General features: G+C 59.0%; 2 protein-coding genes across 11 annotated transcripts in view; one reads left to right on the top strand and one right to left on the bottom strand.

Moving 5' to 3' along the window:
• Positions 1-1,523: 1,523 nt before the first annotated feature.
• Positions 1,524-10,471, bottom strand: POLL (DNA polymerase lambda). 6 transcript variants are annotated; one of them, XM_008270386.4, is made up of 9 exons: positions 10,341-10,471; positions 9,459-9,639; positions 8,183-8,477; positions 7,843-8,005; positions 6,578-6,895; positions 5,679-5,852; positions 5,032-5,160; positions 2,630-2,798; positions 1,524-2,357 (listed from the first exon to the last, which is right to left on the bottom strand). In XM_008270386.4, the coding sequence occupies exons 2-9, from the start codon at positions 9,622-9,624 to the stop codon at positions 1,993-1,995; spliced, it is 1,779 nt and encodes a 592-aa protein (XP_008268608.2). In that variant the 5' UTR covers positions 9,625-9,639; positions 10,341-10,471; the 3' UTR covers positions 1,524-1,992. The 6 variants fall into 6 exon arrangements, with proteins under 6 accessions (XP_008268608.2, XP_051679485.2, XP_008268607.2 ...); XM_051823525.2 differs by lacking the exon at positions 10,341-10,471 and adding an exon at positions 9,963-10,077; XM_017348507.3 differs by having other exon boundaries at positions 2,184-2,374.
• Positions 10,415-12,130, top strand: part of DPCD (deleted in primary ciliary dyskinesia homolog (mouse)) — a 26,702-nt gene continuing 24,986 nt past the window's right edge. Inside the window, exon 1 of one of the 5 annotated variants that reach the window (XM_008270383.4) lies at positions 10,415-10,545. In XM_008270383.4, coding sequence (XP_008268605.1) covers positions 10,482-10,545 — 64 coding nt within the window. In that variant the 5' untranslated portion in view covers positions 10,415-10,481. The remainder of the gene's footprint in view (positions 10,546-12,130) is intronic. The other 4 variants (XM_051823530.2, XM_070057340.1, XM_051823531.2 and 1 more) reach the window with 4 other exon arrangements.

Raw genomic sequence — 12,130 nt, 5'->3', positions numbered from 1 at the left:
TTAGCCCACGTCCAGGTGCAGCCACAGTGCATCTCTCCACCCTTCCTTTCCTAAAGCTGTTAAGGTCTTGTTTTACATTAGCTAATCTAAGACGCTCACCCCTTCTCAAACTCTTTAAGCTTCATCACATCTGCAGAGGTTCCAAGGTGCCAGGGATTAGGACGTGGACATCTCTGGGGACCACCCCCCGTGTGGCCTGGAAAGGACAGCCTTGGCTCAGGGACGATCACGGGGACTGGGCCTGGCAGGAGGCAGGTATGCGGGGGGGCCCTCCTCCTCAGGACTGGGTGGTTCATCGGTTTGTGGGGCACCTGGCTGCTGGCTGGGACCCCAGCTCCTACCAGGGCTCTGAACTTCAGGTTCTGTTTCCAGCGGGTGTGGGGGCTGGGACAAAAGCCCACCCAGGAAGCCCTGACACTCAGTCCTTGCTGCTTGGGCTCTGAGTACCATCCCAGCCCCTAAAGTGGGCAGCATCTCTCAGCCGTGGCAACCCCTCCTCCAGCTCCTCCCCGGGGTCCTGGGGGATGGAGCAGCCAGGGGGCTGGCTCTCTGCAGGGGTGAGCACTTCCCCTCCTGGCACCATGATTTCCTGTTGCCCTGGTGGGTGCGGTTTGAAGGCAGCCCTGACTTCCGATCTCCTGGGGAAGGGGTGACTGCAGTGGGGGAGGGGCTTGAGGCAGAGGGAAGAGACTCCTAAGGAGTCCGCACTGTCCCTCCCTGAGCCCCCGTGTTAGCCTGTGCTGCAGGGCCCAGCCTCAGGAAACAGCCGAGCGCACTGGCTGCCTCTGCTCCTCTCTGTTCCACTCCCACCCTCCAGCAGCCTTAGCTGTCCCCCGGCCTGCGGGCCTTTCTCAGATGAGCATTTCCTTGCCCCCCCACCCCCACCCCCGGCAGTCTTTCCTCACTGCCGCAGAGGTACGCAGGCCATTGTTCAGCTGTTGCTAATCGTGTCCTGCGAGTCTTGCCACCTTGGCTCCAGTTCCCCAGCAGCTGTTTCAGGACAGGCGACGCTGATGGGCAGAGTGAATTCCAGTGGCTGACTCCGTGACACCCCCCAACACACACCCCCAACTCTATTGAGACAGAGCCTGCATCTGTTGACTTGCTTCCCAAAAGCCTGGAACAGCTAGCGCTGGGCCACCGAGAACTCGACCGGGGTCTCCCAGATGGGTGGCAGGAATCCAAGCCCTTGGTCCGTCACGTCTATCTCCCCAGGGTCCACACTAGCAGGAAGCTGGCATCGGAACACAGCTGGGACTCAAACCCAGGCACTCGGACACAGGACACAGGCACCTTGACCTGCATCTTAACCACTAGGCCAAACGCCTGCCCCAGGATTCTCCCTTTTACCACCCACCCCTGCTCCCATTCTGAGTTTAGGAGCTGACATACCAGGTCCATGGGGGGGGGGGGGGCAGTGAATGCAGCCTTTCTGGGCTTCCCCCACTCAGCTCCCGGCCCTACCCCCGCCTAGGTGAAAGAAGGCAGGTGGGGGATGTAGCAACTCACAGACACCAGGCAGGTTCAATGTCAAATGCACTTTACTGGGCCCCTGGGCCTTCAAAAGCTGTCCTCACCGAGCCTGGGGCGCCCCCTTCCCAGCTCCTCCAGCTGCACAGGAAGTGGAGTGTGGAGGGAATATGTGTAGAACGGAGCTGAGAGTGAGGCAAAGGGTCCCGGACGATGCTGGGGCCCCAGCTGCTTCCCTCCCATCCCCGGCAGCCAGACCCTCTCCAGGCAGGGAAGGGAGCAAACCAGCCACCTGCTGCCGCTGAAAACGGGGCAAGGACTGTGTGCCAACCCTACCAGGGGCCGTGGTGAGGCAGAAGGCACGGGGAGACGGCGCTTTGTGTCTGGGAGAGGGCTAGACCGGCCTCAGGGGCCACGCTGGCCCCTTCCCTCAGGCCCGGGAGCCCCAAGCTCAGGCTCGACAGGGACAGCTGGGGGCCTGCTGAGCTGGAGGGCAGCAGCACCTGGCTGGGCAGCCGCAGGTCACCAGTCCCGCTCGGCTGGTTCTCGGTAGGGCAGTCCTAGGAGCCTGAAGACGTCCTTCTCGGTGGGGGTGGGCAGCGCCTGGCCAGGCGCCACCTTGCAGCCGCGGGAGTTCCGGACCACAGCCATGCTGAGGGCGTGCTCTGACAAGCTCATGCCCTTGGTCTTGGCCAGGGCCCGCATGGACCGGTTGAAGTGGGCGGAGCCAGTGAAGTAGAGCAGGGCGCAGGCAAACTCGCTGTAGGGTACGATGATGATGTCCAGTCGCCGGTGCCGCCGCCCGGGGCCCGGCAGCCGGCACACGCCCAGGTACTTCTGTTGCAGGCCGTTCTCCTCGTGGCTCACCAGGTCATCTGTGAGGAAGCCTGGCCAACACAGGGGGCTGCTGGGAGGGCAGGAGCCGGCCTGAGCTGTCCTGTCTCTGCTCCTAGCTCGCCCATTTCCAGGCCAGGTGAGCCTGACCTCTCCGCCAGGACTCTTCCCCATCTCCCCCAGCCTCACGGGAAGGGCGGAGGGCTGCTCCCTGTCTCCCGGAGAGGACTCAGGCCAGGCACCGTCTCCTGCTTCCTGCTTGCGACTGCGACTCTGAAGCCCTCCCGACCCTCTGGGGTCCGCTTGCCCAGAACCGAGCTCGTACCTCGCTGCCGAAGGCTGTCAAGGAGACGACTGAAGATGCCCTGGTGGGCCCGGCCGTCCGGGTGAGTGATGAGCACGTCCACGTCGCCGCAGGTCGCCTTGCCCCGCCGGAACGAGCCGCAGGCCACACACAGCAGCCCGGGGTTGAAGGCCTGGGCAGCTTCCCGGACCTGGGCAAGAGCAGTGGGGGTGAGGGGCTGTGGGCCTCAGGCCCTGGAGGGAAGCACCAGGGGCCTGCACACACAGCTGAGTCCGCAAGCCCATCCCCGGACACCTGTTACCCTGGGGAGCTGCTGCTCTCTACCCCAACGGGCACAGGAGGGGAGAAAGCTCGCCCTGCCAGAGGCACGCCTGGCAGAGAGAAGATGCAGGTTCCGCCTGGGAATGAGGCCTGACTTCTCCCTCCGAAGACTCTGACCCTTCCTGCCCTCCCAGGGCTCTCCACCCAGGGCCATGAAACTCCACTCAGGACGAGGGACCAGGTGCCTGGAAGCTCCCACCAGGCTTCGGCAGTCCCAGATATTACAGATTTGGAGCTAAAGGCAGAGTGTGCGAACTGGGGCTTGAGGCCCGGGCAGGTGGCTGGCAGCGTGCCCTGGGCCCAAGCCTGGAGAAGATGGAGCAGAGAAATATGACTGCACCTGTGGGGATGGAAAGAGAGCAGGGGGGCTCCTGAGCCAGTGCCCACAGCCTGCCTTGGAGGGGAGGGAGCCGGGACACGAGGGCTGGGTAGGCCGAAGGATCCTCTCTCCCCAGCAGAAATAAACCCATTCGCGCCACCCCCACCCCAAGACACCAGGCCTTTCATATGCAGATGGCTTCCCACCTCTACTGCCGCCCTGGACACTGGCAGCCAGGACACCTCAATCCTCCTGACAGGCCCAACACACTAATCCCCTCGCTCCCTTTTTGAGCCTCACAGGAGAATAGGAGGAGGAGGTCCAGATGAGTAATCCCATCAAAACCCCCACAGCTGGGGCCCCGCAGAGGCGCGCACAGGAGGCCAGGTGGCTGGCTGGGGCATTCTCTGTGCCCGAACACCGTGGCTGAGTGACGGCGTCACCACTCGCACCACAGCCTGGTGATGGGTGGACAAAGGGGCTGTCGGTCCATCCCGCACTGGCCTCAGCCTCGTGGCCTGGAGTGGAGGTGACGGCTGACTTCAACCCAGCTGGGCCGGAGTCTCCACATTCCACCCAGCCAGCACCCTCAACCAAAGGCAGCAAACCACGCCCACAACGAGCGTCCCTAACCCTAAAGCCAGTTGAACAAATGATATGTCTGGTCCTGAATGGGTCCTAGTGTCTCTGTAATCCAGGTTGTATATGACCCTCGTCTCTAACCCAACGCTAAACCAAACCCGGATCGCTAAACCAAACCCGGATCGTCGAAAAGCAGTAGCTCAGGGACAACTATAGACCTTGACTTGGAAGCAACCAACGCTAGCACCTTCGTGAGGCCCAACCTTGACTCAGTCTTCCTTGAGCTTTCTTCTGACCCCAAACCTGGCCCTACTGGCCCTGTGCTCCTGTTAACAACTCTGCCCTGACTCCTGAGCCGGCCTGGGCTGGGCTTCGGAAGGCCAGCACATCCTGATGTAAAATGTTCCACCTTTGGCCGGCGCCGCGGCTCACTAGGCTAATCCTCCACCTTGCGGCGCCGGCACACCGGGTTCTAGTCCCGGTTGGGGCGCCGGATTCTGTCCCGGTTGCCCCTCTTCCAGGCCAGCTCTCTGCTGTGGCCAGGGAGTGCAGTGGAGGATGGCCCAGGTGCTTGGGCCCTGCACCCCATGGGAGACCAGGAGAAGCACCTGGCTCCTGGCTCCTGCCATCGGATCAGCGCGGCGCGCTGACCGTGGCGGCCATTGGAGGGTGAACCAACGGCAAAGGAAGACCTTTCTCTCTGTCTCTCTCTCTCACTGTCCACTCTGCCTGTCAAAAAAAAAAAAAAATGTTCCACCTTTGTGCATTCTGGGGCAAAAGAGCCTACGGTTTCCATAAGGTTCTCAAGGAAGTCTGTCACTCAGAAAACCACTGAGAATCTCTGCCCTGACCCACTGGAGCCTAGCCCCTCGCAAACTCCAATGCCCTCCAGTAATTCAAACCACAGTCCACCTGTAATCTGGCGTGGCCAGGAGCCCGGCCCTAAGCCATTCTAACACCTAATCCGGCGCTGTCTCTGCCGACTGCCAGGAACTCCGAGCCAGAGGGCTGCCTGGAGCTCCTCCTTCCAGAGACACGCCCCGCCCCTGGATGTACAGCTTTGCTCTCAACCGGCTCTTTCCCCAACCTCTGGTGACCCACAGCTGCCTCTGCCTGATGCTCCCCAGCGGAGGGATCAGGGGTTCTTGGCTTTCCGCCAGAACCTGACAGCTCTCCTCGCTGCCCCAGGACACCTGCTCACCGTCTGCTCGATCTCTGCGGCCTCCTCCCTGGGCATGCGTTCCAGGAAGTCATCGTAATGCTTCAGGCCGATGGCCTGCTGGGTAGTCAGAGAGGCCTGGCTGCGGATGTCTTCCAGGCTCCGGAAACCCTGGGAACAAGCAGCCAGATGGGGAGGCTATGAGGATCCCGGATCAATGAAGAGACATGAACGAGCACTCATATGAGGCTTCCAGCACACAAGGCCTGAGCAGGACCAACCCCAGTGGCGGCTGGGTCTCTACTCAGTGGGGCTTGGGCAAGGCAGGGGCTATGGAAGACATGTCCCCAGCCATTCCTCCCACAGCCCTAAAGTACTGGTTCCTGATCCCATCCACTGGGCGACAGGCCAGGGTATCTTCATGGTGCCAAGCTCTTCAGGCAATGCTGGGCATAGCCAGCTTTGAGAACAGAACCACTGCTCTGGACGCACAGCCCTGAGGCCTGGGAAATGCACTCCCTGTCCCGGCCTACACCTTGAGAATACCAAGCAACAGGGCTGCTTTGGGAGTCCGGAAGGGTCTGTATGAGCACTGGCCCGTTGTAAAGTGGTCTCTATAGCCTGGGTTCGCCACCATCACAGCACAGGGTTAGGGAGCTGTGGGGTAGGCGCTCTGGCCAGGGCATGACCTGTTGGTACCACATCTGGGCGGTCTTGGTCCCGGCTCCCCAGATGTTGGAGAAGAGCTCCAGGACAGGCACGCTCTCACTGATGTGGTCCAGCTTCCGCAGGTGCCCGCTCTCCAGGATCTCCACGATCTTCTCAGCCATCCGCTTCCCGACCCCGGGGATGCTGCAGGCCTCCTGGAGGACCAAGAGTGAGCAGATGGGGGCAGAGCCAGCGCGAAGGGAGCTGACTCCTTCAGCAGACGTCTGTGTCGGACCCAGCCTGGAGGGTGGCAACCATTTGGCTGTGTAACGTGTGGGCACGGCTGAAGATGAGAGGTTTGTCAGGAATGGGGCTGAGTAATTTGCCTTTGGGTTTCCAGAGGGATGGCGCTCCCCAAGCAGGGAGCCATGGTGACACTGAGCTCCATCGTCACCACCACAGCGGCCAGAGCCGACCTTGGGGGGGTGGGGCTCAGGCGGGTCAGGTCCTGTGCTACAGGCACCGTCTCGGTTTGCCCTCCTAAGAACACTGTGAATGGGTTACATTATTAGTCCCTTCGTGCTGGTAACAAATGCTCATAGAGTTTAAGAAACTGGCCTAAAGCCCCACTGATGGCAACTGGAATTCAAACCCTGGTCTGCTGGGCTCCAGAGTTGAAACTTCAAGACAAAAACCCTTTGATTCTGTCACAAGCTCAAACATAAAGAGAACAGTATAAGGAACCCCTCAGTACCCCTCACTCAGCCTCGACGACTAGCAAGATTTTGCCAAGCTGCTTTCCCAGACTTGTGTTTTGTGGCTTTTGTGTAAATCCCAGACTTCCTAAGATCGTACCCACCATAGCTGATCCCCAAGTGGACTGGCGTCCATGAGCCCCCAGCAGGGCAGGCCCCAGCCCTGCCCCTCAGCTCCCAGGTACCTGGTAGGAGGAAACAGGCTTGGGGAAGCTCTTGAGGGCATTGATGGCTTTGGCATAGCCCAGAGCCCTCCACTTGTCTCCCTGGACGCTGTAGGCTTTGGCCAACACTTCCAGCTTCTCCGTGATGTGGGAGTTGTGGTTGGTTGCCTTCTGGCTCGAGGGCTGTGCACAGACCCATTTCTCCAGGGCCTCCGGGGCTGGGCTGGGCTCCGTATCTCCCTCAGGGTGGGTGGGGTAGTGGCCGCTGAGCAGGGCTTCCAGATCGGCAGCGCTAACCTGGGGCTCTTCCCCATCGCTGGCTTCATCATCAGAGGTGGGCTTGAGGTAGGGAAGAACAGCAGATAAGTTCTGGCCCTCCAGGAGGGCGGCTCCTTGAAGGTAGAGGTTGGCTTTGTGTGTGTGGGGGGGGGGGTCCCCTTTGCCAGATCCAAAAATGAGGTTGGGTCTTTGCATCAGTCTTAGGGTCTCCCTAAGTCTGGGGTGTGTAACTCACGGCTTCCCTGAGTGGCGAGCCCCAGGATCTGCACGCATGCGTGGGAATGGCCTAGGTGAAGGCAGGGGTGATGAGTGTTGGGAAGAACAAAATGGCTTCATAACCAAGAGAGCATTCCTCTCTCGGGAGCCTGAGGCTTTCTTTTTTAAAAAATTATTTCATTTATTTAAAAGGCAGAGTTACAGAGAGAGAGAGACAGACTTGGGCTGTCTGCTGCTGGTTTCCCAAGCACATTAGCAGGGAATGGGGCGGGAAGTGGAGCAGCCAGGTCTTGAACCGGCACCCATATGGGATGCTGGCACTGCGGGCGGAGGATTTATCTGCTATGCCACAGTGCCGGCCCTGGACTTTCTTTGTTTAAAAACTGATTATTTTGGAAAGGCAACTGGGAAAGAAAGAGGAACAGAGGAAGAAAGAGGGAGAAAGGTGTCTTCCATCTGCTGATTCATTCCCTAAATGGCTGTAACAGTTAGGGCTGGGCCAGGCGAAAGCCAGGACCAGGAGCCTTGTTCTGGTCTTGCCCATGAGTTCCACTTCCACTCAGCAGGAACCCAAGCACTTGGGCCATCTTGTACCGCCTTCACAGGCACACTAGCAGGAAGCTGGATGGAAGGCACAACAGCTGGACTCAAACCAGCACTCTGATGTGGGATGGCCATCACAGGTGGTAGATTAACCTGCCGCACCACAACACCAGCCCCCACCAGCCCCTCCTCATTCTGAGATTTGGTTCCCAGGGGAAGGAAGCTGTGGGGGCTGGGTGGCTCCTGACCTGGGCTTGGGTGCTTGGTGCCTTTCCTGCCTTTGGGGGAAGAGCTCCGGGTCTGGTGGGAGGGGACGCAGGAGAGAGGGCTGTCCTAAGCAGAGCCTCGTGGGTGCCAGGAAGAGGAGATGAGTCTCCATCTGCCTTACTGGGCTGCGGTTGGTCCAAGTACCTGCAGGGATGGTGATGGGAGATTAAGACACCAAAGGTCTCACCTTTTCTCTGTTCCTGTTCGTTCTCCACTCTGAGCCCTTAGTTTCCAAACATGTCCAGTTAAGAAAATAACAGTTGTTTTTAGGCACTCAAGATGCTGCGAGATAGGGTTTGAGGACACCTGGGGCCAGCCCACCTGCTGGGGACGAAGACCTGGAATCCAGCCGTGTCCACCAGCCTTTGCTCCTGCAGGCACAAGCTCAGCCACGCCGACTTCACCAGCCGAGCACCTGCGGGCAGCCGGGGCAGTCTCAGGAGGCGCAGGGCCCGCTCACAGTCCACGTCCTCATCCACCACGATGTGAGTGACCCCTGGGGCCTGGGCAGGGCACACCTGGCCGCCATGCTGGACAACCTGCTTCTCAAAGAGTTCTGCCCGGGCTCGTCCGATGCCGGTGGGCACAACGTGGACCCGCAGGGAGTGGAGCCACTCTGTGGAGAGGACATCCAGATGCGAGGTCATAACTTTCAGACAGGGCCTGAATGAGCCATTTGGTCTCCGCCTCCCAGATCAGTCGCTCCCTCCAGAAGCCTGCCTCTTGGAGCCTGCTCTTGGAGCACACAGCAGGCTGCCTCCCGGGCATCGTGTAAATGGAAAGGCTGAGCCGGGCTGAAGCCAGGAGCCCAGAGCTCCATCCGTGTCTCCCACGTTGGGGACAGGGGCCCAAGTACTTGGGCTATCCTCTGCTGCTTTCCTACACACATTAGCAGGGAGCTGAACCAGAAGTGGAGCAGCCAGGACTCAAACTGGCTCCCATACGGGATGCCAGCAATGAAAGTGGTGGCTTAACCCACTGTACCACAACGCCAGCCCAAGAGCAGGGATTTTTATATGCCCTGTCCCTTGTGTAAGCTAGAACAGTGCCTGGCACACTGTGGGTAACCTATGAATATCTGCTGAATGAATTAAGAGAATGAATGCCTTCTCTCTCTCGCTTTATTTTATGATCTACTCTTTCAACAAAAGCACATACTACTTGCTGTTCCAGGCTTCTTGCCTTTACTGGCTGGCTGATCTAACACTGTCCTCGTCAGCCCCTTCTCAAAGACTCCAGCAGCTACTGGTCAATTTGGCAACAAAACGACCTACACCAAGCCTGGGAAAGTGAGTGGGATTTCTGCCCTGCCCCCCAGGGCTGTCACACAGAAAACAGAGGATTCTACTGGTCTTTTCCTGAGGGACGGGGGAGTATTTTCTGGTTTATGAAGGTCGTGGGGTAGGGAAGATGCTAAGGCAGCAAGCAGCCTGTCAAAGAAGGGGACAGAGCTTAGCACAAGGCAGGTGCAGACAGACTGGCGGCCCCTGGGCCAGAAGAGTCAGTTCTACTCTCCGGCTCCAGACATCAACGATGTAGGGCTGGATAGAAGAAGGCTGAGGGTTCAAGTACACGAGGGTTCCTAGAGTCAGCTCACCTCCTGCTGCTTCTCCTTCTTCCCTCTTGGGAATCTTTGCAAACGCTTTTAGTGATGAATTGGCATGAATTTTCTTCCGCTTGGGAAACGCCTTCAAGATGCCCCCGGGGTCCATGGAAGCTTGCTCCTGGCTTTTCTGTCCCAGGCTGGTCAGAGCAGCTGTCATGTGGAACCTCTTGGCCTATGGGGATGCGATCGCTACCTACCAAATCTTGGAGACAGCCACTTGCTTCCCAAGGGTCTCCCACGACCCAGTTACATTTTAGTGCCATGAGCCTGCTGTACACTCCCCAGCCTCTCAAAGTTGGAGCACGAAGGGCAATGAGGGAAAGAGTGTTCTTTTTAGGTGTGGGAGATACTGAAGCGTCAAAGGGGGATCTGCCTCCCGCATCCCACTTCCAAAGGGTTTTATCAAAACGTGCCGGGCTAGCAACGGAGCTATCTGTGTCTTTAGGAAGCTCTTGGCCTCCAGAGGAGTGCAGCAGGAGGGGATTCTGCGCCTACCCTACATCCTTCTCTAGCACCAACTCTTCAGAGGAAAAACCGGAAGGAGGGTGGGGCAGGGGCAGTGGGAAAGCCTTGCACCTGCCCTTGTCGTGGGCCACGGCTTGCGGGTGCTGAGCCCTGCGGCTGCGGGCAGATGAGGCACAACCGCAGCAGGTGTGGGCGCTCTCAGGGACTGGGGGAGTCTCAGCCTCACAGCTGGGGGTGAAGACCCGGGCAGGTGTGGGACTCCGCAGCAGCACAGCTGGCGAGGGCCAGGGACTCTCAGCTGCGGGCCAGAGGAGAGCTGGAATGTACGGACCAGGCCTTAGATTCCCACGCATCCCCCCCCCCCCCCCCCGACTCGGCCCCAAGCACGGGCAGGGGTAAACGACTTACCAGGGGCGCCAATGAGCGCGGACGGAGGTGGGAGGGGGTGGGAGGGAAATGCCCGACAACACCTTCCGGGTCACCCGGAAGTGCCCAGCAGCAGAACGGTTGCCATGACAGCGGCCGGGCGCGCTGCAGGATTCAGGGAAGATGGCGGTGACCGGTTGGTTAGAGTGTTTGCGGGCTGCGGAGAAGACGGCGCTGCTGCAGGACGGTAACTCAAGGGCCCCCGCGAGTTCCCTCGCCCTTTCCCTCAGGGTCCGGTGCCGCGTTCTGGGGCCCCCGGGAAGGGCCCGAGGTCCCGGGACGGCAGAGGTGGAAGGGTCGCGACCGTGGCCCAGGCCTGCATTTGTAGAGGAGGAAACTGAGGCCAGAGAGGTGACGTCACTGAAACAGGTGTCCCCGGACACCTCCTGGTATCGTTTGCTCCGTGTCGCTCCGCTGTGGTTTTTGTGAACGACTTTGCTCCTCCCCGGCATCCTGAGATGCTAATTTTCCACCCCGTTTTACAGAAGGGGAAAGCAGACATACACGGTTTTAGACCGGCCCAGCTCCTTCAGCCCGTCTGCTGGATGTTGACCGGGGACCCCCTGAACCTCAGTGCGGAGGTGCCGTCGGGGAGCGGGAGACTGGGCTGTAGGTCTCACTGCGCTGTTAATGCCCCGTGGGCTTCTTGGCGCGCTGACTTTCCTCATCTGTAAGGTGGGTGCACTACCGCTGTGACCGCTGGGATTGTTTTCAGCTGTGTTGATAGCTGCGCAATGAGACCCTCTAAATGCTTCCAAGGTCTTTAGAGCCAAGAGCAAGGTTCTGTGTCTGGAAGAGGTGGACACAGGGAATTGGGTCTTGACTACAGGGAATTGGGTCTTGACTTTTTCCCACCTTAGATTCCCCGATGAGGACCCCTGTGCTTTGGGGTCCTTTTCTGGACCCACATGGGAGCCAGGGTGAAGTAGGTCTGAATTCCTGAGTCTTGCAAGCTGATGGGTGGGGGCGGGCAGGGACTGTTCTACAGCCAATCAGGAAAGCCTGGAGTTTGTGGACGTTAGAATCAGCTGCTCATTTGCTTGCTCACTGATGCAACGTTTGGGAAGGTTTTGCTTTATGCCAAGCTTTGTGCTAAAGTAGATGGAAAGTAAAAGACATGGCCCAGGAGTTCACGGGATGGTCCTGAAAAAGACGTAAATATAAATGCTAGTGTTGGTTAAATAAAGGTGGGAATATTTTTAATTTTAAGACTTAGTTTATATATTTGAGAGGTGGAGTTACAGAGAGAGAGGTCTTCCAAATGCTGGTTCACTCCCTAAATGGCCCCAATGGCTGGAGCTGGGCTGATGGGAAGCCAGGAGCTTCTTCCGGGTCTCCCACATGGGTGCAGGGGCCCAAGGTCTTGGGCCATCTCCTGCTTTCCCAGGCCATAGCAGAGTGGAGCAGCCGGGACACTAATCGGCGCCCATGTGGGATGTGGTCGGTGCCGCAGAGGCTTAGCCTACTGTGCCGCAGCGCCGGCCCCGAAAGGGAGTCTTGTATCCAAGGCCGGGAGAGCCTGAAGTCGAAGTGATCATGTCTTTGGAGAGAGACCCAGCGGAAGAGGTGATGTTCCTGGGTCCCAAGGAATTAATGAGTGTTTGCTTGTAAGTGGAGAAGAGAGGGTGGAGCTGGTCATGGGAGGGCGAGGAGGGCTGAGAATCTAGGGCTGGTCACTGCATTTAGAGATGCTAATGCAGTCACCTGTCTGCACGGTGTCAGGCGCTGGGGCACAGGGTGGACAGAAGGGCCCCATTTCTCAAGGGGCCGAG

The sequence above is a fragment of the Oryctolagus cuniculus genome, chromosome 15, assembly GCF_964237555.1.
Source record: "Oryctolagus cuniculus chromosome 15, mOryCun1.1, whole genome shotgun sequence".
Taxonomy (NCBI): domain Eukaryota; kingdom Metazoa; phylum Chordata; class Mammalia; order Lagomorpha; family Leporidae; genus Oryctolagus; species Oryctolagus cuniculus.
Note: the sequence above shows the minus strand (reverse complement) of the source record. Positions and strands in the feature narration are given on the sequence as shown.